At 36.9% G+C, this 25,493-nt stretch overlaps 1 protein-coding gene across 5 annotated transcripts in view; it reads left to right on the top strand.

Moving 5' to 3' along the window:
* ZDHHC21 (zinc finger DHHC-type containing 21) overlaps positions 1-24,918 on the top strand; it is a 40,724-nt gene extending 15,806 nt beyond the window's left edge. For all 5 annotated transcript variants that reach the window (XM_026866392.1, XM_026866394.1, XM_026866395.1 and 2 more), the window contains 3 exons: positions 8,752-8,868; positions 22,316-22,359; positions 22,885-24,918. In XM_026866392.1, the coding sequence (XP_026722193.1) occupies positions 8,752-8,868; positions 22,316-22,359; positions 22,885-23,017 (294 nt within the window). In that variant the 3' untranslated portion in view covers positions 23,018-24,918. The remainder of the gene's footprint in view (positions 1-8,751; positions 8,869-22,315; positions 22,360-22,884) is intronic.
* The last annotated feature ends 575 nt before the right edge of the window (positions 24,919-25,493 follow it).

The following is a 25,493-nucleotide window of genomic DNA, read 5'->3' on the forward strand; positions in this document are numbered from 1 at the left end:
CTAAGTGTAAATGGCTTTGCTTCTAGTTTCAGTAGCTTTGTAATCTTTTTAATTTATACACTAAGTTAACCTACTACATTTCTTGACAGAGTAATCTTATATTTTCTTTATTCTGAAGGCTTCCCATGCACAGGGTTTGCAGGTTTCAAACACAGAGGCTTCTCAGTGACACTGATCTGAATTCTGAATTGGGTATTGCAGTGCTTCTAAGAAAGAGTGTTACTTTACAAAGTTAAAATCTTTGTATGAATTTGGCGGTGCTTCTCTAACAGTGTAATTTCATGGTAGAATAATTCCTTTTTATTGTCAGAGTCCCCTGAATGCTCAAATTTAAGTAATTACACTGTGTTTAAGTAATGAACCCAAGTTCTGTTTATTAGCCTTGCTTTTTAAACGCAGAATGAAAGGGAACCAAATTATTTGCTTGGAGATGGTCTGTGCAAGGGAGGAAAAGGAAATCATGTTTACTTCAGACAGTTTACAACTTCTAAAGAGGTAATAATAAATAGTTACTAACAGTTCAAAAAATGAACTGTTATATATAAAAACCTCTGTTCTTGATGGTTTAACTGGGTTAATTTCAAGTCTTTTGGAAGAAGACCTGGTTTTAATATCTACCCTTTAGAAGATGGGACAGGTTAGGAGGCAGGATACATAGGCAATCATTGTAACCCATAGTTGCCTGAGGAGTGAGTCAGGTTCCCATGTTTAGCTGCCTAAATTTAGAGTCATGGAAAAAAATGGTGTTTTGTTTTGGTTTAGCTGTGGTGGTTTTGGCTTTATCAATTTGCATATGTGGAGACTTCCTTTTGCAAAAATGTATCTGTGTTACAGTATATAACATTCTATGCCTTAGATAAGTATGTTTAATACCTTATAGAAAAGCTTAGTAGGCACAGCAGATCTGGTCCCTACAGACCTTTGTTAAGTCTATATTACACTGAGTATTATTTAGCTTTCTGAGTTTTTCAGCTGCAGGACTGGGGGGCCACACACAGAAGCGTGGAAATCAATAATAATTTGTTTGGGTGTCTAGTTAGTATATCTGCCTGGAAGATGACATCAGAGCCCCACTGAGCTGATTTTTTGTGTTGCTAAGGATATGATGCCATATAACTTTGTGCCACAGAATAATATGCCAGAATTATGTAATTCTGACATCAAATAAGCAGGACCAGTGAGAAGATTTGCTTAGTATTAGTTAGATTTTTAGGTGAGCATTCTGCAAGATTCTTTCAGTATTTGTATATCAATTAAAGCTGAAATACCATAGCATTCCAGAGACCACAGTACCTTCTACCTTTCAGGGAAGCACTATTCTTTGATGAAATTCTGCTTGTAACCAGGAGCTTACATTTTCAAAATTGACAGGGGCCAGTGCTCAGCACAGATTAAAAAAACTGGGTAATTTTTTCTAAACAACCATCTGGAATTAGCTTATTCCTGCTCATTAAAAATACTTGTGAATTTTTTGGCAGTGTGCCTTCATCTTAATTTTTATTCTTTGGATATATAGCTTCTGTCTTATGTACTATTTTATAACTGAAATTTTTAAAATGTTGTTACGAAGTAATCTTTTTATCACCATGCTCATTTATGCATTATGAAATTTTGATCACTCCATGTACATTGCTATTTCCTTCTGAATGAAAACTTGTGGTTTTATTTTTAAAGAGCTAACTCCAAACATTTTAAATTAAGTATGTTAAGGTAAGGGTGATAGCTTTAAAGCTAATGGAGGTAGCAATTCAATAAAGGTACGATCTTTCTACTGCAGGTCTTATAGCAGAAAATTGCTTCATAGTATTCTTGGCTCCGTAATTTATACACTCTCAGAAAGATGGATTGTGTTATTGCTTCTGTTTGTCCACCAGGAGGAGTACAATTACTGCTAGAAAAGAAGGAAATGCTAATTGTCTATGTGAGATTTTAGAACATGAAAAATATATAATTCAAATAAAGCAGCATATGAGTTCCTCTGCTAGCTTTGATTTTTCAGAGGCTAAGAGTGGGATGTTCTTAATTTTGCATCTTCATTAAAATGCGTCAAGGTCAGGAAGTCTGTATCTTTGAGGAAGTATTCAGTCTGGTGGATAGTGAGATGAGAAGAATAAATACTAGTCTTCTCATGACTACGTAGTTACTCTCTATGTGGCTGTGCTGTCGCAGGTTCTAGACACAGCTGGTCGAGTAGAAGCAAAAATAAATGTTTTAGCAGTATATTCTACCTGATTCATAGCAGGTTTTTAATCTTTTCATCAAAAGAAGTTTTGCTGATACATTGTTTCCTAGAAATGTTGCTAGAATGATTGTCATAGCACAAAACACTGACATATAAAAACCTAAACCCCTTTGCTCTAGTTTAATTTTGTTCCTGGTTCTCCAGTTATCCATTAGTATATGGATATGAAATGACACACAGAATGTGAATTTTTTTTTTAACATGAGTGAATGTTCTCCTGTACCTCTCCTTCTTTCTCTCTGCAAAACCTGCAGTCTCTATTTTTTTGTTTTGCTTTTCTGAATCCAATAGCCTGGCTTTATTCTGTATTCTACACTGGTTTTATGATAGCCAAGTTGATAGACTTACCTCATTACCAGACTGGGACAAACATCCTCACCATTTGCAACTGAGAACAGACAATCAGGTTAATGTGTGTTACATGAGGTTTCTCTTCCCCAAGAGAAAGTATCTAAATATATTTTGTTAGTATATTAATTTCTGTGTATATCATATTTCAGTAAAGAATCGAGATTGAATAATCTTACATTATAAATAAAAATGTATGTAGGTTGTTTTTCACTGTGTCTCTTGTGGAACACATACAATAGTACTCCGTTGGTCCTTGTGAAAACTCTATCCTCTGTACAGTGTGTGCTGTTTTTAAAGGAATACTGTAAATCCTTGAAAATAATAAGCCGATACTGAGGATGTCAGGGACCTGTTAAATCTTGCAGTCACTTGCCGTTGTTCTTGTGGGGGAATTTAACCTCCAGGTTATCTGCTGGGAACACAACACAGCAGAGATGGAACAATCCAGGATGTTCCTGGAATGTGTTGGAGGATAACTTCCTCACACAGCTGGTGAGTGAGCCGACCAGGGAAGGTGCCTCCTGGACCCGGTTCTGTGAACAGGGAAGAGCCTGTGGGGGAATTAAAGGCTGGAGGCTGTCTAGGGTGCAGTGATCACGAGACAGTTGAGTTTCAATCCTTCAAGAAACAAAGAGAAGGGTTAGTAAAACTGCCACCTTAGACTTCTTCAGGACAAACTCTGACCTGTTCAAAAGACTGATTGAGGGATATGGGAGTCCAGGAAGGCTGGACATACTTCAAGAGAGAAGTCTTAAAGTCACAGGAGGAGGCAGTTCCCACATGCTGAAAAACAAGCAGTTGGGGAAGGAGACCGGCCTGTCTGAACAGGGACCTTTGGCTGGATCTCAAGAACAAAAGGAGAATCTATGACCTTTGGAAGAGGGGGCAGGTCTCTCATGAAGACTGTAAAGATGTAGTGAAGCTATGCAGGGAGAACATTAGGAGAGCCAAAGCGCAGCTAGAGCTTGGCTACAGCTGTTAAGGATAACAAAAAATGTTTCTATAGATTTGTTAATAGCAAAAGGATTAGGAAAAATCTCCCTCCTGTAATGGATGCAGAGGGAAACATGGTAACTAAGGTTGAGGAAAAGGCTGAGGAGCTCAACACCTACTTTGCCTCAGTCTTTAGCAGTGCAACTGGCGTTCCCTGGACACCCAGCCTCATGAGCTGGGAGATGGGGAGGGGAAGCAGAATGAGGTCAGCACAGTTGAAGAGGAGGTGGTCAGAGACCTGCTGCACCCCTTGGATGCACAAGTCTGTGGGACCAGATGGGTTACACCCAAAGGTGCTGAAAGAGTTGGCAGATGTGCTTGCCAAGCTGCTGTCCATGATTTCCCTGAAGTCATGGCTGACTGGGGAGGTCCCATTGGACTGGAGGGTGGCAAATGTGACACCCATCTACAAGAGAGGCAGAAAGGAGGATCCGGGAAACTATAGACCTGTCAGTCTGACCTCGGTGCCAGGGAAGGTCATGGAGCAGGTCATCTTGAATGCCATGAAAAGTCATATAATGGACAACCAGGGGATCAGGCCCAGTCAGCATGAGTTTATGAAAGGCAGGTCCTGCCCAGCAAACCTGATCTTTTACTACAAGGTGACCTGCTTATTGGATGAGGGAAAGGCTGTGGATGTTGTCTACCTTGACTTTAGTAAGGCCTTTGACACCATTTCCCACAGCATTCTCCTGATAAAACTGGCTGCTTGAGGCTTGGATGGGCACACACTTTGCTGGGGAAAAAACTGTCTGGATGGCCGGGCCCAAAGAGTTGTGGTGAAAGGAGTTAAATCCAGTTGGTGGCTGGTCACGAGTGGTGTCCCCCAGGGCTCAGTTTTGGGGCCACTCCTGTTTAACATCTTTATTGATGATCTAGACAAGGGGATCGAGTGCGCCCTCAGATGACCCCAAGTTGGGTGGGAGTGTTGATCTGCTCGAGGGTAGGGAGGCTCTGCAGAGAGACCTGGACAGGCTGGAGCCATGGGCTGAGGCCAACTGGGGAAGTGTCCATAAGGGCAAATGCCGGGGGCTGCCCTTGGGCCACAACAACCCCCAGCAGTGCTACAGGCTTGGGGAGGAGTGGCTGGAGAGCTGCCAGTCAGAGAGGGACCTGGGGGGTTGATTGACAGCTGGCTGAACAGGAGCCAGCAGTGTGCCCAGGGGGCCAAGAAGGCCAATGGCATCCTGGCTTGTGTCAGCAATAGCGTGGCCAGCAGGGACACGGAAGGGATCTGACCCCTGTACTGGCACTGGGGAGGCCGCACCTCGATTCCTGTGTTCAGTTTTGGGCCCCTCACTACAAAAAGGACATTGAATGACTCGAGCGTGTCCAGAGAAGGGCAACGGAGCTGGTGCAGGGTCTGGAGCACAGGTCGTACGAGGAGCGGCTGAGGGAACTGGGGGTGTTTAGTCTGGAGGAGGCTTAGGGGAGACCTCATCGCCCTCTACAGCTACCTGAAAGGAGGTTGCAGAGAGCTGGGGATGAGTCTCTTTAATGAACTAGTAAGCGACAGGACAAGATGTAATGACCTCAAATTGCACCAGGGAAGGTTTAGACTGGATATTAGGAAGCATTTCTTTATGGAATGGGTTGTTAGGTGTTGGAATGGGCTGCCCAGGGCAGTGGTGGAGTCCCCATCCCTGGGGGTGTTTAAGAGTCAGGTTGACATAGCGCTGAAGGATCTGGTGTAGTTGGGAGTGGTCAGTGTTAGTTTAGTGGTTGACCTGGATGATCTTCAAGGTCTTTTCCAACCTAGACAATTCTGTGAAATGTTTGCATGGTTTTTTTTCAGTTTTTAGAAGGGTAAAAAGAAAGTTGAATTTAGAAGCATTGGTCATATCATTGCTTATGAGCTTGAGTGAGCTAGACCCACCATTCTTTTTGATCTTTCTCTGGTATAGTAGCATGAAGCTGTAACAGCTGTTTTCCTAGTCAGTGGTAGCATTCATTGTTGGGGTCATCCATAACACTTGATGCTCACAAATGAAGACAAGTCATGTATTATGCCATGGGGTTGAAGAAATCCCCTGTGAATCTGTCAGAGACAGGCTTCCTGTGGAATGTTTTGATACTGCCTGTTAGTATAAAGATGCCAGATCTCATGGTTTGTAATCCATTCCTCATTCCTTTGTTTCTAATTTTGTGACAAGTTTCTATTGTACACATTTCTGTCCTTTTTTATAAGTAGCCAAGAATCCTTGCAGTTTGACTGGATGGATAGAAGTAGCGGCTAAAGGAAACTTAAAAACCTTTAGAACAGGCAACAGCCTGGAGAGAGTGCACATCTGAGCTGTGTACGAAATGCTAAGTAGAAAAACAACAGCAGATACACATGTGAACTGAAGTTTTGACAGAGCAGTTAGGTTGTGATGCTGACAAAAAGTAGAGGAGAAAGGGGCTATCTGAAGGGCAGCTCTCACATGGTTAAAAGTGTGCATTTAACCACTGTTAAAAGACCGCATATGTCAGCCTGGACCAATGTGGAAGAAAACTACAATGGGACAAAACACTATTGTGCCATGAGAGTTCATTCATTGGTGATGTTAGCTTAGATGTCCTTATGCTTTGTGGCTCAGTCTGTGTAGTTCTTAGCACAGATAGTGTGATTTTGGAGCTTGTGGGGGCAGGCAGTCTCATTACTCACGCTGCACTGAGATTGGTGAGACCTAAACAGTGTTTGAACAAGAGGATCTGTTCAAAATGCATTGAAAGAGGGATTGATTAATTACTAAGTAGTGTTGAGGTTTGATTTATTATAGTTTTAATTGTTTTATTTAAGAGGGGAAAAATGTTCTTGTGAGTTCTGAGAAGGAATAATAAAAATAAATTGGATTGAGCTTTTATGTAAAGCAGCAACATCCAAAATATGATTATCATCATCAACTTAATAATTATTATTGCTGTGATTTGAATTTTTTTTTTTTTAAAATTGTCTTTTTTCATATTTTCATAGAATCACATGTTTTTATTTCAATGCAGAATTGTGAAAGTAGCTTTGTTATTAAGGTCCGATTACCAAAAGACGCTATTCCTGCATATGCTTTTGTTTTTTATAGAAAAATTCTGTCTGTACAGATTGCTAGGTGAGAGCTCAGTATTGATTTTCAGGTCACCATTGCCACAGAGACTTTGATTCCCTTAGGGTTGTGTAATGGCTGGAAAAAACACTGGTAATGCCATCTCTTCTCACTAGGAATTCAGCAACCCCTAGTCTTTTGCGATAGATGTTTTCATTTTTCCAGAAGGTAGGAAAGACAGAGTAGCATTCCTCAGTCTTCACTATGAAAGGTCTTTCCTCTTCTGTACCTCTAGTTTTAACATGGGTTAGAAGGGCCAAATGCAAATGCAATCTGCCTTCCTTATGCTAGGATTTTCTCTTTCATGTGTTGGGTGATGTCTCTTTCCTGCTGAAGATGATGCTTATGAGAAGGAATTCTTCTAATTAGAGTTTTAAGAGCTGTGTTACAAAGTTTTTTCTAATGGGGGAGTGTGATGCTAGATCCAGAGTGTGACTTCACTGTTGGCACTACTCTTCTTCTACTCTGTTTTCTGTCAAGTTGAGTTTGAATACATTAAAACATTTCTGATATAATAAAACAACCTACTTATGAAGATAGGAAGAGAAAGTATTTTACAGCTAGTAGAACTTGTGTCTTACCTTGCTTTTCTTGGGCTGGTGGAAAGGGGAATAAAGATTATGTGAATGTTTTTATTTTGAGTTGATTTAACTTTGAATTAACTTGTTAACTAAGAAGAGTTTTTTAAAAATTGGAAATGAAGTGTGCATTTTCTATAGCAGCAAGAAAGGTCAATACTAACAAGAGCTGGCTTACTAGTTCAGAAAAAAACTGGTGGGATTTGCTTTTTTTTTAGCTGCTTAACTAGACATTCCTACTTTTTCATTAAATACTGACTTTCTTCACAGCTTTAGTAGCCAGTATAAATTTTTTCCTGGGTTTATATTTTGAACCTTCATGGATATAATTTAAATATAAAATCTTAACTTTTTTTACTAAATATAATTTGCTTTAACTATTCTCTGTATAATTAAAACCCAATTTTCCTTAATCTAAGAATTCCTCTTCGTTAAGTCCTACTGGTTGAACGTAAAGAAGGAAAGTTCAAAAGCAGTGATATTTTTTTTTTTAATTCCATTCACTTTTATGTTCTGGTTGTAATTTAAAATTTACTTGAAAGGTTTTAATAGTTTCCTGCTGTGATCTTGCTTTTCTAAGTGGAAAAACAGATGTGTACATTCAAAAGACAGCCTCGAGAACATAATTGTAACTTATAAATAAGAGAATGTGTGTGTTAACTCATTATCAAAGGGTAAGATGGGGTGTGAACTTGCAGTACATCTACAGTAACTGCCATATACAAATGTTTTCCTGTGATAAAAATAAGGTGTTTTATCCTTTGAAAAAGATCTATAAAGCTCTCTTAGACTTTTCATATTTTCTGCTGGGTGAGAGCAGGCTTTCCAGAGCAGCTGATACTGTAAATTAATTTTCTCCTGTACCCTGAGGTGACTGGATTGTGCACCCATATCTAAAGTTACAATAAACCACTTAAGGGCAAAATTTAAAAGGTGAAGTTAGGTTTATGTTGGATAATAGATAGCATTACGATGAGACCAATCCAATAGAGATACTTGGATTTTGTAGGTACCATCTTCAAGAGTCAGGCTAGGAATGTTATTTTTATTACAAAAAAGGTGATGTTGAAATTAGATTTTCTGTGGCTAGGAGCAAAGATACAGGGGTCTTATAAATCAGACTGTTTAACAGAATGGTTTTATTATGTTTTGGAGCTTGTGTGTAGCAATCTGGCACAGTTTGAGATGGAAGATTCAAGGATAACCCATTTGAGTTTGATGTGTTCCTAAACCTTAAATAGCTGAATAAGGTTTTTTTAACAGTCTGGCAAACACCCCCCCCACACCACCACGCCCCAGCTTTTTACAGGAATAAATAAAAGATTAAAATATTAATAGTTTATAGCACATAAATATATAAATGATTTCCAGTGTAGCTCAAAAATCTAATATTTGCCTTTATCTGTAAGTCTTCAGGAACAGCTTTATGTAATATTTCCACTTGGTTTGAAGAACTGGATTAGTTTGTAAGGGCTAAATTCTCTCTCTTCTTTCTGTCTTGTTCTAGGATGTTTTTGTATTTAGGCATGAACTTGCTCTCCTAAGAATATCTGCCTTCATGGGTCTAATAATATTAGGTGGAATAAGTGGACTCTTTTACACTCAGCTAATGGGTATTTTCACTGTAAGTATCTGATTTTAGAAGTATATAGAAGCTAATATGTTTTATTTTCAATAAAATTAATAAAAGCAGAAAAGCAGATTGCATTTAAGGGAAGAATAGAGAAACACTTGCACTGTGGGGACCTCTTTGATATGTGCTCTGTCAAGCCTCTTGTGTCCAAGGAAGCCTTAAGAAGCCTTCTAACAAACAAGTGTCTAATAATTCACCTGTTAAGGTAATTTCCTGATTAGTATTAGTAAAATAAAACCATACATTGTCCCAGAATTGTGCAGCATACAAGGTATGTATTTGTGGGTTTTAATTTTTGTTTCTATCTTAAACACGTGTTCTAGTCTCAATTATACTTTGTGTGGGTCCCATAAATCTATATTCTGAGAACACAGACTTTTTGTTAAGTATTTTATTGAACATGCTTATATTCCTGTCTCTTCAGTTACCAAACTGTTGGATGGAATTATGTACATTTTATAGTCCAAATGCATATTCTGTATTTAAAGGTACAGAAAAAAATCCTCTACATGGAAAAAAATTTCCAGTTAAATGAATTTGGCAATGTAAGAAATATCTAAAAGAAACAAGCTCTTATTGCTGTAACATCCTGCTCTAATTAGAAGTTAACTACTACCAATGATTTCTTGGAAGTTATCTTTAGAATCCATAGAAGTGTTTGAAGTACTGCAGTGTTGGACAGAGAGAGTACATTAGTTGGATCTGTACATTTCTGAAAGCGTGTACGATCTGGCCTGCAAAACTTCTTTTAAAGACAATAATGTACAAGATTACAGCATTTTTGGGACTACAACTGATTGAGATCTGCCTGAGATTTCATTTGGGGATTATGAAGGTTTACACAGTATTAACCTTTCTAGGTGCGTAACAGAAAACCTCCCAACTGTGTTATGTAATTCCTTTGTATGGAATAAAGGACAAAAATTATAGTCTTCCCTTCTGTTAGATAAAACAGTAATATTGTTTATTGTTTTTTATTGTATTACCTTTACATAAGTTTACTGCCTTCTGCTCTCTGTGTGACTGTAGCTATGCTGTGTATTATTTTTGCCATCCTCCAGCTAGTCTACCAGACTGCTTTCTGCACTTTCTGTTAACCCTCAGGCCTACAGATTACTTTTGTGCCTCTTTACTGTGTGCCTCATTTCTTTTGCAGGGTCTTGCTGACAGGTTCTCACCTCCCTGTTTAAATGCTGGCACACAGCTTTTGTGTCTGCATCCTCTAGAGTTGGGATTTTTTTCTAATCTGATGCTTTGCCTTGCTGGGTATCTAACTGAATTCTGCTAACCCTCACTTCCAGTAGTGGGAGAGACAAACTCAGGAAGCATTAGAGTTCAGATGCTGAAATGTAGATATCTTTTTAGTCTCTGTTAAATGAGTATATGAGAAGGAACAAAAAGCCATATGATCGGTACTACACTAAAACACAGAAATGATAGAGAAGAAACAAGGAACAAATTCCAAGCCTACCATTGTGTTCTGTGTGCTGCCAGAAGCTGAACTAAATTTTGGCAGTGGCCATCAGCATCCATTCAGATACTATAAATATGAAATAAAAACTCTCAGACTTAACCTGATTCTGTCAGATACACGTGAAACTTCGGACATTTCTGTTCTGACACAGGATACCAACTGTGCTGCATCTGCAACAGGCATGAATTCCCAGTGTGTTCTTTCACTGTTCTGAGCCTTAACACTGTCAGGCTGCTACCACCACTTCGAACTCTTCTAAAGTGCTGTAAAGATCTTTTATTCTATGACAGTTTTATAATATACTGTGAAATACATCTCATTACACTTACTGAGCTGGCCACTACCCTAGAACAGATGTGGGCTAATAGCATTTTCAAGGCCAACCTCCTTTTATGTGCTCAGTTCTGTGGATTGCTGAGTTGCAGTATGCCTGGATAGTCTCTTCTGTCCTCTTTGCCAAACTCTGTGAAACAAACACACCACAGTAGTTGTCTGTATGGATGGACTATGAGGCAGATGTGGGAAAGTATAGATCTTTTGCATTAGGGCCTCTCATTTCACCCTACCTGTAGAGGAGGAGCTATTGTGCTTGCATAATATGGACAAGTTTTTAGGTTTGGGATTGTTGGGTTGAGATTGCTGGGGAAGTGGAAATCCATTACTGGGATCCCCAAACTCTATTAATTCACACCACGTGGATGCTATTGCACTGACTCACTGAAGAATATGGGTCATTGAGTCCATACCCTGCTCAAAGCATTTCCATAACAGCAGAATTGTTTTCTTCCTTTTCATTCCTTTCTTCATGAGTATAGAATTAGCAAGAATAAACAATGTAGTAATTTTTTAGTCATCAAATCTGCTTGGGAACAACTTAGACTTCAAACAAACAAAGCCAAATCTGCTTGGTGGGGTTGTGCTTAGTCTGCAAGTTGTATCAGAAAATCTTTCTGTGCAAATGTTTTTTTATTGTCAGCATTGTAGTGTGGGGATTTGCTTCCTCCATAAGCACTTAGTAACAGCTTTGGCAAGCCAATGGGAAAGGCAAAGAAGAGGGCAGCAGGTGAGTGAGTAGTTTCTCTGCAGACTCCCCAAAGACATGCCTATGATGCACAGAATAGAAACAAAGAAACTGGGTATACCCACCCACAGTGCTGAGCGCACAGCGTGGAAGACATTCAAGCCCTGTAGAAGCAATGAACCGTGATTACTAAGAGACAGTGATGTTCGTACTGTGTTGGAGTTACTGTTCAGCATCTAACCTTCCTGTATAAACTAAGCAAATTGTATTTGAAATGAGCTCTATTTAAAATAATGAATTAATGATGAAATTAAGTTTAACTTAGTAGAAGGTAACAGATCAAAATTTATTTAACAGCAGAACACAGTCCTTGAAGTGTAATAGTACAGACTTGAGGTTGATTTAAAAGAAGCTCAAATTGAAGGAAGAGATATGCACAGTTAAAGCATTCATGCTGTATTAATTGCTCCATAGCTATTCTTGGAAGCATTAATGTTCAGTGATTGCTGAAGCTGCCCAGGGATGTGTGCAAGGGAGGTGGACAAGAACATGGGCCTTTTGAAAAAGGTGACACAGAGCAGCTCTTAACTTGTGCTTGTACAGGAAATCAGATAATAAATATTTTCCTAGTTCATGCTCCATGCCTGTGTTTGCAGTTTAACATCAAACCAAGATTAGTTCCACAGCTCCTTGATAGTTATTTTCAAATAATAGAGACAATCAGCATTGGAGCTCTGTGATCTAAACTTTGATTGATACATACTGTTGCAAAAGGAGTCCAGTAAATTCACATTTGTGGGGTTTAACATTATTATTTACCTACATTTCAAATGCTGCCAAAATTGTATTTTTGGAAAGAAAAATAAACTCAAGATTTATAAAACTTTTGACCCTTTTGTAGCAAAGCTTCCTGATTCTCCATAAGGTAGACTTGCTTGACTGTCATTGTATAATTTTCTGGAAACCAAGCCAATAGTTTCTGTTCCATCCAAGTAATATAAAGCTAAGGCTAACTTTTTCCAGGAATATGGACATGCATATAAAAAGAATCCTCAGTTCTCAGTCTTCCAGTATCTTCTGCATACACAGAATGCGCTCTGCTTAGTGTCAGTCTCACAGAAGTGATGTGGGATGATAAAACCACAGAGTTGTTTGTTCTTTAGCATCATCAGTAGTAAGGAGCTAGGACCTGAAATGGCAACTTTGTGCTTCATTGTTTATGGTTGATTTCCACAGTCTAATGGCTCTGCTCAAATGTGAATGATTAGAATGTAGAGTGCATTATGAATCACAATATATACCCTAGATCAGAGCACTCGTGCTGATTCTTTGTACTGCAATAAGATACGTAAAGTTGAATGTATAGTATTGATCTGCATTATGTGACCTTTGTATACAGCATTTTTATAAGCAGAGTTACTTTTTACTAGAATTGAGCTAAGTGATAACTTGACAAGTCATAAGAATGACTACAAGTTTTTCATAGGATTTTTAAGGGGAAATACTGGCATTTTCTCCTCTTTGATAAATTTTTTCAGATGTCAAAAAATGTTGTCCAACTGAACATGTAATGGAAAGGATGTATCTGATACATTCCAGCATGTTTTTCAGGAACAGGGCAGTAGCTAAAACAGGAAAGCAAAGCAGCACATTGTGAAATGCAGGTGAAATAACTCTGCTGCATGTGTTGGCACTCTCCAAAATTTAGTGTTGCTGTGCAGTTGACTGATCTTCTGTGCCTGTCTTTGTGTAACTCATTGGTTACAACAGTAGATCCATTATGTAAAAGTTAAGAAAAAATTGCATGTAATCTGTTGTTAACCTGTTTCATTTGTGTTCAACAGATACTAAGATCCTTGGGAAAAATGTGCTCTCTGGTAAAAATCAAAACCTTGTAGCTTGTGTACTCAAATCTGGCTCTTGCACAGAGAATGTTCTTAAGGCTTGAGAAGGTGATTAATATACCAAATTAGCTAACGTGCAGTAATTTCTCTGAGTACATTTACAACCTCTCTTACATCGTTAGCACAAGGCTATTTGTATGTCATCTGGAGGTCCAGGAAGCCAAAGAACAAAGAGGTGACTTCCTACAATGAGAGGAGAACCGTTGGTTGCAAAAACTTCCTTAGAAGAACTTTTGACATGAATTGTTCCAATGAAGAGGGGAGCAGCTGAGGTGGCCTCTGTACAGGAGATTAATGCTTTCTCCCTAAAAACTAGCATATGTGAAACACTTCTGGTGGAAGGGGCACTTGGCTTTTTTCATACTCCTTCTCCAGTTGTTTTCCCCAAGGTCTGGTTGCCTTTAGTCTCATCACCATCCTGAATTTTAACACTTCTTCCAGCATTTTATTTGGATATTTTAGAAATAGAAGTATCCAAGTTCTCTCTAATTCAGGTCTCAGAAATAGGGAGAAATTTAAGATCCTAATTTAAGAACTCTATGATCCTAAGAAGATACTCTTCTTAAAATCTCAGACATAACAGTTAGTCTTCTTATTTAGAATTCTCGTGTTTCTAGAGAACTGGGTGGAAGAAATCAGTTTCACCCGTGAAGAAAGTCCAGTGTAATTTCCAAAATGATCATGCATTTATATTGAAGGCCTGCTTATCTTCCATGCTTGGTGCTTGCTTTACCATGCAAAGTTTATCCAGAAAAGAATATTTTGCACTTAATATAGAAGAAAATCAGTGGAGGACATATCTCTGTTACTTGATTTTATTTCTAATTACATTTTTTCTGTAGTTATCCTTAAATAATAAAATTTAATTAGAAGCCAAATCAAATGCTATCATGAAATTTACTTGCTTTCTCAAGACATAGTTTCTTGACGTGTTTTTTAAGTCCTCTATTATTTGATATTTATATATGTAACCAACACTTGTTTTCCTAAAAAAATGTGTAACTAGCCTATTTATTAATCTATTCATAGGAAAAGACATAAATTCACCTAGAAAAAAAAAAATCTTATCAACTACAGATTGATACTGATTTATGATTCTAGGAGGTAAAGAGCTGCAATTCAGACTGTTTTATAAAGGTGGAACCATCAGACTGCTCATGTGTATATTAGTACAAGCCTGGCCCTGGAATTTGTATTCCTCTTGCTTATGATCTATTTTTGATTTAAGAAAGTACTTCTGTATGTCCTTCACATTGCTTCAGTTAAATGATGTTAAAAAACAGTTTTTCTGTTTATGCAGTAAGATTCTGACATTGGTTATGTTTGATCTACAAGGCGTTACTGTAGAACAAGTAATAAATATTATAGCATGCTTTTTTAAACAATGGCTTTTCTGATTATTTGATATTTATTCATATCTAGTGAGGTTTAAACTACACCAGACACTACTAAGAAGTATTCAGCTTGCTGACCTTTTTTAAGGCTGGTACCTTTTGCACTTGTGCGGTGTTCTTCCTCTAAAGATCTGTGGTGTTTATTTTGTTGGCTGCCTCCCATCTGAAGCAGTCGGCCACTTCTTTCTCTTCCTCTGTACAAAAGGAAAATCCTGTCTTCCCATGGATGGTGGAAGGTAACAGGATAATCAGTTCAACAGTGATCCTCTGATGTCAGTGTGAGAGCCCTGTAAAAGCAGATTATCTGTGACCCAGATAAAATAATTAGAAATTACTTGGATGCGTACAAATAACTGATCTACTAATCTCATTTCCAAAGTTAAAAAAGGCCTGTCTCCCTACATAACATTGCCAGATGTTTCAGTTAAACAGCATCCTTTGCAGACATTAATCTGAACCCTAATTTTAAAGGATTACCTTTGATTGTTTTTTATTTCAAACACTAAACAGTTTGTGTTTTCATTTTTCCATATGTTCAGACAATTTATATGAAATTAATTTTCTTCATTTTTCCACTACAGACCATCAAATATGATTTTGTGTGATTTGTGTGTGTTAGTATTGCAGACAGAAACTTTTCATTAAAATTATTTAGAAATTAACTTGTTTCTCTGGGGCAGAACTATGTAAGAGATGGGCTGTTATAAATTTAATAGATACCATGTGGTCTTTATGCAAGGTAGTAGATGTACTATTATAAACTAAATTGACAGTGATTTTATTAATTAATGCTACTGGGGTTTCCTGTTAATTAACTGTCTGAATGGTGTACAGTGATATGCCAATATCCTGGTGCATCAGTACTGTATGGATGTGGTAGAGAGAAATTTCCCTTTATTTGCTTTGGGGAAGATGGAAGGAAAAATAGTTTAACAGCTGGTGTTCAACTACAAGTTCAGTCTGGTGCATAATATGATGCCTATGATATAAATTTTTCCCCTTAGAAGTATTTAGAAATGTTATTTGTTAAGTGCTATGTTTTATTGTTGCAGTGTTTCTCCTTGTCACCTTCAAGTAGCAAACATATTTCACTAGTTATTTTTTGTTGTTCTTGTAAACAGGTCCGTCTTCACATGAAAGTCTTGAAATTGCTAAGTCATATATTTCAACTGTTTTACTTAGTGTGACTTAGTGTGATATTTACAGTGCAAATGCAGTAAGGAACATTATTCATTATGCTCAGGGCTTCTTCTCAAATGGACAAAAACTTCCTTTTAAGGAAATTGGAAGAAGATGGAAATTGTACAAATTAATTTTCTTATATATTTATCTCAAAAGAATATTTTCAAGCAGTTTATTTTCTTTAGGATTATCATCTCATGTTATAGCATAATGCAAAAGTGAAGCGTGAACAATAAAAATGCCACTGAAAAATTTAAAATTCTTTGTGTAATTAGTAAGTGCAAAATAATGAAAATGTAACTGCAGTTATTCTGTTAATAAAACCAAAGGCTTTTTATTTCTTTGCATATTTCATAGTGTTGATCCATTGCTGTTTTAATACACAGACTCATCTAGTTGTGCTAAAATGCTTTTTATCTTTTAAAGTAAGTATCTTATAATTAAAAATATTTGTCATCATATATTTAATCAGATAATCTATTAAATACTATTTTGATTAGTGAAGTACTAAGGGCTTTTCCTGTTTTTTTCAAACATAGCAGAAATGTAATCAAGGAACAATTAATCTTCATAATTAAGTTTAGCACAGAAGAAATCAGGTTTGGTAGGGGAAATTAGGATTCCCAGGCAAATGTGTTCTTTATGTGGATATAATAATGTGTAAGATACAAAGTAATAGTAGAGGGAGAGCAGAAGGTTTATAAACTATAAACCCAAATAGTAATTTGAAATTAGAGATATAATTAGAGATTACAGAAAATAAATTCATGTTATTATTGTTTGCCTATACCTTCCCTGTTATTCTTATCCCTTCCCTTTTCCTGTCTCTACCTTTAATCCACCTATATGTAAATCTCCTATTAGAAGAGTGCGTGAAGCCCTATAATTTGTCAGGAATTAGGGATGTCCCGGTCTTTCAGTGGGATTTTGTTAACTGTGTAAAGTCTTTTTCGTAACTTTACCTTATTTTTTCCAAATAGACTAGCAATTTGTTTAATGAATGTATCCTGATAGTCTTAAGCACCTATTTACCATCAAAATAAGTTTTCATTTATTTATAAAATGTCTTTTATGAGCTATTAAAATGTGAGAATAAATTCAAGTGTAAGACACTAAGTGGCAAGAGATCTGTGTTTTATTTAGATCACTACATGGTTTATGTAAAGTGGGAATACTTTTACTGAAAAAAAAATACAATATTGTTAAGGAAAAGCATGTTAGAAAATTAATCAAAGTTATTTTATACTGTGCAGAGATTCAGAATTATCATGCTAGAAATATCCCGTTAATCACTCAAGGAGGAAGTTCTTTTACAACTTAGTTGTTTTTCTAAATCGTAAAGGAAGTACCTTTAACCAATTGAAAATAAGTAACTATAATACTGATGTTTGAGTGTTCTGGGGGCTGAGTACATTTTGTTTAAATGTTGCTTGTCAAATTTAGACATCAGACCATTAAAACAGCTTCTGTGTGAGGTATGTTAACAGCTAGCATTCCTAAGCATTTTTTTCTTAATATTTTTTGTCTTAAGAAGGTATTTGTATCCAAAAAAATAATGTTTTGTCATGTGTCTTGCTGTCATGCAGCTATCTGCACCTAACACACCATAGATTTGAAATAGATTGAAGAGATCTGTTTGTATCATCTTCTTTGTAGATTTGTTCCTAATTTGTTATCAGAGGCTTTTTCATGATATTATTTTCTAATATCTGAAAAATACACTGGAAATCTGTTTAACTAAATTTATCAGAGCATAGAGAAATGTAGGAGTATTCCCTAGATATAACACTGTGTAGCTTCATTTTTAATTTTGCACATAATTCTCTGATTTGAAGTTAAAACTCAGCTAGTAATTTTCGGGCTGAACCTAAGTGTAATTGATAAGATTAATTATATTTTGTGAGAAGTCTAGATTAAGAAAACAATGGTAAAAAGTGGCCAAATGTAAACCCCAAATGTAATTAATGCCAAAAAGGAAAATTTCTGAAATACATAGTATTCTTTCTATGAGATGATCAGTATTTTATATTTTTCAGTTGCTCACCTGTCATTTACATACACGCAATGAAAGGATGTTAGGTAGAAGAAACAGAAAAATGTATCGTTCAGATAGAGGATATGTTGTATTGCACTTTCCGTTAGAAGCAATGTCTGCAAATCCCAGAAGGCTTGCAAGTTTAGTTTTTTCTCTTTCTGCTTTATTATACTTTCCTGCTGATTCTTAAATACTGAGTATGTGAAAATACTATATTAAGAAAGCGTAGCATAATGCTTACATTCTTCTATTGCAAGTATTAAATAGAGCTGTGTTTATTATATGTCACTTTAAGCAAACACGGAAGAAAAATCAAACCAGATACTGTGTCTGCATGCTTTGGAGTTAGCCCTGTGAATTACAAATTACAAATTCTCCTTTGGAAAACATGAATCAGTATGAGGAAAATATTCTTTTGATGTGCTTCTTCCATGATAAATTAGTTCATCATGAATTCCATCCTATAGCACACTTGTGATCTTTTTTAAAAAAAACTTTTTTTTTCAGGCAGTTGGTTATGCTAATTAAAAACGTAGACGTGAAAGATATATTATTCTTAGTAGATAATGCAGGTGCATTCATTTGCAAATGAATTTTAAGTTGGTCTGCAGAATTCAGTTGGTGCTCTTATATATGTCTTTCCATTCCTCTCATAACAGTCTTAGCTATAGCAGTAGCTTACTTCACTCAGCGTAGACAAGCTGCTCTTACAGACTTGTAGTAAGTCCTCAAAGCAAAAAAATTCCTCATGCCCTCAGCAGACTCTAAACACTTTGCCCTTTTCCTCTTGTTTTAAAGTGGTAAGTTTTTAGTGATTGCTGTGTTTATTTTCTTTAGTTTATTTTGTCTTTCTCACTAAAGTATGATTTTTTGTTGCTATTGCTTTAAGATGCTTATCAATGGGTATGTGTCTCTGAATAACCAGGTGCAGGAACAATAGTTGTTTCCAATCCAGATGATGACTGGGGGTTGAGATGACACATCATGTGAAATTAATCAGTTTTGGGTTAGAAAGCATTATCATGTATGCAATTGTAAATTTTATGGGATATTTTTGGAGAGGGAGATTACTAGAACTCAATAGGTATGCTCTGTTTGCACATACGAAGTTATTTTCAACTTTTGGATGAGTGCCAGTTCTCCAAAAGATTTTAACATCATTAGCAGTGAATCTGGAAGAGAAGAAATATCTTAGCAGAGTTCTATTTGTATTAATAGTAATCCAAGCTGATAGTAGATGCAGACAGCCAAAGCCTCTTAGGCTGAACAGATAATACCTATGTTGTAGCAAAACCTTGGTATACATCAAATGCATAATTAAGAGAGATGATATTCTGCTTGAAAGTCATTTGTGAGATGTATTAATGAACAGAACACCTTGTCATTCAGAAGAATAGTGGTTATTGTGGTCCTCCTGTCTCCAAAAGAAGAAAAATTCATCTAGCTGACAAGAAAGCCTTAAATAATAGGCCAAAACTCAAACGTGGTCCTATCCCTTTCCTTCCTCTCCTGTCTCTAGAGAGGCTACTGAGTTTCCTGGGGTGCTGTTCAGTTTCACTTTCATGTGAAAAGGTAAATTGGTTCCCTCTCAAATGAAAGTACTACTCAAATGAGCCCAACTGTTTAGCAACAAACAGTGTTGGGGGAGGGAAGCTGTGAAGGCAATTTGGTTTTTTAAATTCAGTCACCAGCACTTGTTAAGCAGCTAAACTTAAGAGAGATGTTTGCTCCAATTCCCTCCAGCCCCAGTTCACAGCTTTTAAAGTGTGACTATAAAGTTCTTTTAATTCTGAAAAAGTATCTCAGAAGCAAAGGATTCACTGATCAGTCCCAATTCCTTTACTGTAAAGCAAAAGTATTCTAAATTAGACATTGGCATTTTAATGGAAGAAAGAAGGTAGGCAGGCAGGCAAGAAGGTAGGTTTCCTTTGACCTCCTATGTAACTAAAATCCTTAGTATATTTTAAAGGTGTAGAAGCTTAACATCATTTTCTGCAGTTCCTGTTTTGGTGCTTTCATTTAGTTTGTTAATGAGTTACATTTTTGAGGCAAGCAGACCCTGGTGAGCATCTTTGAGGTCTTGATAACATGTTGTGATAATAAAAAGAAATACAACCCCCTGTTCCCAACCTGGGAATTCTCCAAAAATTGCAAATACGGTATTTTAGGAAGCAATATTAGTGAATAAAAAACCAGGAGAAACATAACACAAAGCCATATTTAATATAGTATTTTGTTATGTTACTTCTGCACCCAAAGCTGTTTTAGGGCTCCTTTTGTGAAAGGATAGCATAAATCTTTGATAGCTAGATATCAATCATAGTCTGGACTAGCATGCTACAAATAATCAGTAGCAATCAAATATACCAGTATTATTTTGTACTACCAGGTAGACAGCTTTGAGTTGACCAGAAGATAATTGCTAAAGCTGATATAATTTTGCAGTTACAGAAGGAGCTGTAACATCTCATGAAAATGGTGTTACAACCTCACTGAAGCATCATGGAATTAGTATCTCTGTTTACTTAGTCCTTTTTATTCACAAAGCTGTGTGTGATTTTCTGTGGTCAGAAAAGCTGGCATTTATTCTGACAGGAGTTGGAAATAAAGCTAGCCCAAGGCAGCAGAATATCCCTTGGCCATGCGGTCAGGTCCTGCCCTAACAAGGAGAAGAGCTTGTATCCTGTAATGCTTTCCTGCTACCTGTGACAGGTGAGAGGGAATATGCTAGAGGCCCATAAAGTGGAGAGGAGAAGCAATTTACCTATGGGAATCAAAACAACAGACAGTATTTGCAGTCTGCTTCCTCCAGTCCTGTCCTCTCTCACTACTGCGTGGTTGTTCAAATCCACCTAATGATAGGGCCAGAATGGTTTATGTAGTCTGCTGTGGGCATGCATTTCCTGCAAAAAACAAGGAAGAACCTGCATCCTAGTGGGATGGCGTGAGAAGAGGTGACTTCTCTCATTTGCAATTTTGCTGCTGGGATTCAGTGGGTAGGTTGTGGGCAGAATGAAGATTTTTGCCATTTAGCATGTGGTAACGGATCCTGTTCCAAAACTCATCAGAGCTGGGAAGAGGATTTAAAAGGACAAAATTTGGCAAGGGGAGTTGAGGCTACCCATGTCTGGTGAAGCAGGGAAGCAGCTTCCTGTACGTTATTTCCCACTCACATTTCACCCTTCCCCGTCAAAGCTTTATGAAAGATGGTGGCAGAATCCCAGCAGTGCCTGCACTGATTCGGATACACTGATGGCAGGAACAGTCAAGGACCACAGTATGGTTTTATTTCTAGGTACTGTTCCCAGATGACAATGAAGTTGCAGACTAAATAAACCACAGCCCTTGTGTCTCTGTATGGCTGGGACAATAGCGACTAGCTCTTAGTTTCATTGAAACGCTAGTGTAGTCTGACAGGTGCATTATGTGCATGCCTAAATCAATGAACAACAGTAAAGGGAAATATCAAGCTGCCATGAAAAGGAGACGGAACCGTGAGAAATATTGCAGTTACTCTATTTTGGATCTCATGAGTGGTTTTGGGACATACTGAACTATGAATGTGCATTAAAACCACTAATACTGCTGGAGTTTAAATTGAAGTGATACAAAGCAAGCCTTTTTGTTAAATACATAGTGTGAAAGTGAGAAAAATATACTATTGGTAGTTTTAAAAGTTTTATTTGGGGATGATCTGAGCTTAAATTATTAATTATAAAACTTTGTGACTCATTAAATATTAGTTATGTTTAGAAAAGTAAAGTATGAAATTAATTTACTGTTAGCTGCAGGAGTGCCTTCACTCTGCACATTATTTAGGTTTTTTTAAGTTTTAGAAGAGTAATTTTTCTATTTGGTATTTACCTGTAGCAACTGTGGAAACTGATGGTATATTCCTAGTGGTGCTGTTGCATTATAATAGTAATGAAGATGGCTATTTTAAAACTTCTTAATAGCACCTGCTTTTCAAATTACTACATCTGTTAGTAGTTGCATTTACTAAATTTTCCTGTGGTTATCTCAGTGGACCACTCCAAGTCTGGAATGGGTGCCTGTGATATGGCAAGTGTACCTTACACACGTTACTTCTAAATGTCCCATGAGTTAATTGTATTATCTGATTTTTAGCTGTAAGAATGCTGTAATTTTTGTTGACGTTCTGTGGTATGTGCTGTTGTAGCAAAACTACACAGTATAGTTTCACATCATGTTTATAAAAATCATTTAACAGACTGAGTAAATCTGTGCATATAATCTCACAGCTGTTTAAAACTACTATGGTATATGAGTAATATATAAACTTCTGGAGTAATGCCAAAGCAGTGTGCGCTAGGAATTGATTCCTTGCTTTATTTAGTTGCTTTCATAATGACATTTTAACAGTTAGGAATGTAAATAAATACTTTTTCATTGTGTTTTCTTCAACAGGACACTACAAGTATAGAAAAAATGTCAAACTGTTGTGAAGACATGTAAGTGCTGTAAAACTTCATTTATTTGCTGAAAAGCTGAAGAAGTAGTTTTTAACTGTGTGAGAGAGAAAAAGAAGTGAAGGCACTTTAAGACTATTTTGCAGGGTACTGTGCTCTGTACTTCCTATCTCTAGCAGCAGCTCACTAATCTTTTAATACTGGTTGTACACAAAGTAACCTCACATTATTCCTGTTCCTTCCCTACCCAAAGCCAGTTGAACTATATTTTCTTTCAAAAGTATAGATCAAAAGACCCTTTCTGCTGTGTCTTGACATACATTTCATTGATTCCGAGTTTCTCCTCTGCTTCAAAAGTTGCCTTTGTTTGATTGACGACACAGATATTTTCTGTTCTCCGAAGTTAAGTCTCAGCTGCATGCCTTAATGAAAGAAAAGCTGTATTTGTGATGCTGGGACACAATTCATCAGGTCCAGTAATGGATCCCCAGCCAACCTGCATTGTTCTAGCTGACTGAAGTGCACCGTGGGCATGCTGTTTTTCACTAATAATGCTGTCTTCTGTAGATCGAGGCCCCGAAAGCCGTGGCAGCAGACCTTCTCAGAAGTTTTTGGCACTCAGTGGAAGATCCTGTGGTTTATTCCTTTCAGGCAGAGGCAACCACTGCGAGTTCCCTACCACTTTGCCAATCATGTCTAAACAGATGGATGGTGGGCACAGATGGGTCCTCCATGCTGGAAGTGCATTACAGGTTTTATGATAATAGGACTATGACAGTCTTTCAAGTCAATTAAAATCCACCCACCAATCATAAGCATCACAGTGTGCCCCAGGCTTTATTTTAATAGTGGTCTTGATTCTGTTCTGAGATTAATAGAAGTTCTATGTTTAACTTTAGACCTATTTACTTTCAATTGGTTTTCCAAAGAGATTTCTTTTGTCTTTGAATTTAATACCAAAACCAAATGACTGGAATACAATCTTACTCTATTGTTTGATACTGTCTCTTTTGATTTTTTTTTTTTTTTTTTTAAATTTTTTTTTTTTTTTTTGGGTAGGAAACACTGAAGTTTACACTGATTGTCAACTTTCCCACTAAGTGTCTTATTCTGGCTTGAGTTTTTTTTAGTGTTTTTATCAGTAGGTCTTTATAGATAATATTCATGTCTTTTTTGTGCTACATGTGTTTAAAATTCCCTCATTTAAATTTTAAAATTTAAAACTGCCATTTATTTATGGTATGCAATACTAATCCTGCAGCACTTCACTATAAAAGTTAACATTTAAAACTAAGGCAGACTTCGTCCTAAACCTTTCTCAGAGAGGTTTTTATAAATACATATAAATGAATGTGTTCATATAGAGAACTCTCACATCTTACAGTTATCTTCCTGCATAGATATGATCTTAGTGAAAAATATTAATGTCTTTATGTCAATAAAAGAGATTAAATGTTCAGGATAAAATAGAGAGATAGAAAGCATGTCTTCCGTATATCCCAAGGATTTCTTTGCAGTAATTCAACAAAAGTTGTATGGTACATATAGTAGAATGATTTGGTTTTAAAAATGCAGATTCAATTATTTAGCATAATGTACCACAAAAAAGAGTATATTGTCAATAAAGTTAGAAATTTTATACTTACTTTTCTTTAGTCATGATTAGCTGAAATTTGTCTAAGTGTTTGTATATTGGAAATATATGTAAAAATATTTTTTAAAATTTATACATAAATACAAATATTTGCTACTAACATGTAGAGTGAAGTATATTAACTGATTTAATAGGGTACTGTGTTGATGTACGGTAGCTTGTTGTGGGCCCTTCAAGTATGGAAGTAGTTAACCAAAGAAATCATCCTTAAGATTACATCTGGTAAAATGACAATGATTTCCAAACTACTGGCTCACCTTTGCTTTATCTGGAAAAATTAATGTCATTTATTATAGCCCTCTGTATCCATAGATATACCAGCATGAGATGATTTTTGAAAGTCTGTGAATTTTTATGAGAAATTCACAGCTTCAGCATTTTCAGTTATGGTGCTCATTGTGTTTGTTGCCTAGTCTAACAGGACTAAGATCCACCTGAAATGACAGCCATGCAACAGGATAATAAAAGGCACAACAATATATGTAGATCGTGTCTGGAGAGAGTAACAGTTCATTTGTAAACAGCTCATTCAGAAAGAAGGGCTAGACTTGTCCTGATGGGTATTCATAATGAACTTTTTGATCAGCTCTTTTAAAATCTTAACATGGTCACTGCTAATGTTGGGTGTCCCTGTATTGAATTAACAGATTTTGATGATCCATTGAAAGCTCCAAAAGGTGCATCTCAGAAATCACTTGAATTTTAAACTTCTAACATTTGAACCAACTTTACTTCCTTCTCCTTTTAAAAATAGATGCACTATTTTCTTCATTTAAATTTCAAGCCTAATGTTCAAACATTTTTTTCATGGGATTTTGAGACATGAATTTAGACTTTATAATGGTATTGGCAGCAATATTTAAACAAAAGGAGCTTGAGAAAAGTGGATGGAAAGTCTGGAGCAGTGCTTGAAATTTCTAAGAATGTGCACGTACATCATAAAGTAATGCCTGTTTGGTTTTTTTGTTGTTGTTGGGGTTTTTTTGTTTGTTTTTGTTTTTTTTTTTTAAGGGATTCCAGTATTATAGTATCTGTGGAACACAGGGGAGTAATTGCAGTTTTGTTTTACATGCCAGTGTTTAAATGTTTCATGCTCAAAACCTAGTAGCTTTTAAAGTTTTTCATGCTAATCAGTTATCACAGCAGATCATACAGTTCCGAAGGGTACTGAGAGGATCAAGAATTTAACTGTTCTTGATACATTCACTGTGAGGGCATGTAATTACTCTGTTTTCTAGTATCGTTTTAGTTAATTTAACCGTGCACGGAGAAACAAACCTGTAATACAGAATCCGCCCGACAGTAGGAACCTCAGTCATAACCAGTACACTTAATTTTTGTGCATGACATGCGGGGAAGTAGAGGGACCATTAAGTTTTGCCGCCGTTGCGGGGATAAAAATCCACGGGCAGCGCAGACGCCACGTTGCGCGCTGTCCGGCAGCATTCTCAAGCAAACGAAGGCACGCAGCGGCGGAAGGGGCGCTGGCGCGGCGCGGGCCGGGAGGAGAGGCCGAGGCCAG

Source organism: Athene cunicularia (assembly GCF_003259725.1).
Source record: "Athene cunicularia isolate RWA chromosome Z unlocalized genomic scaffold, athCun1 chrZ_part2, whole genome shotgun sequence".
NCBI lineage: Eukaryota > Metazoa > Chordata > Aves > Strigiformes > Strigidae > Athene > Athene cunicularia.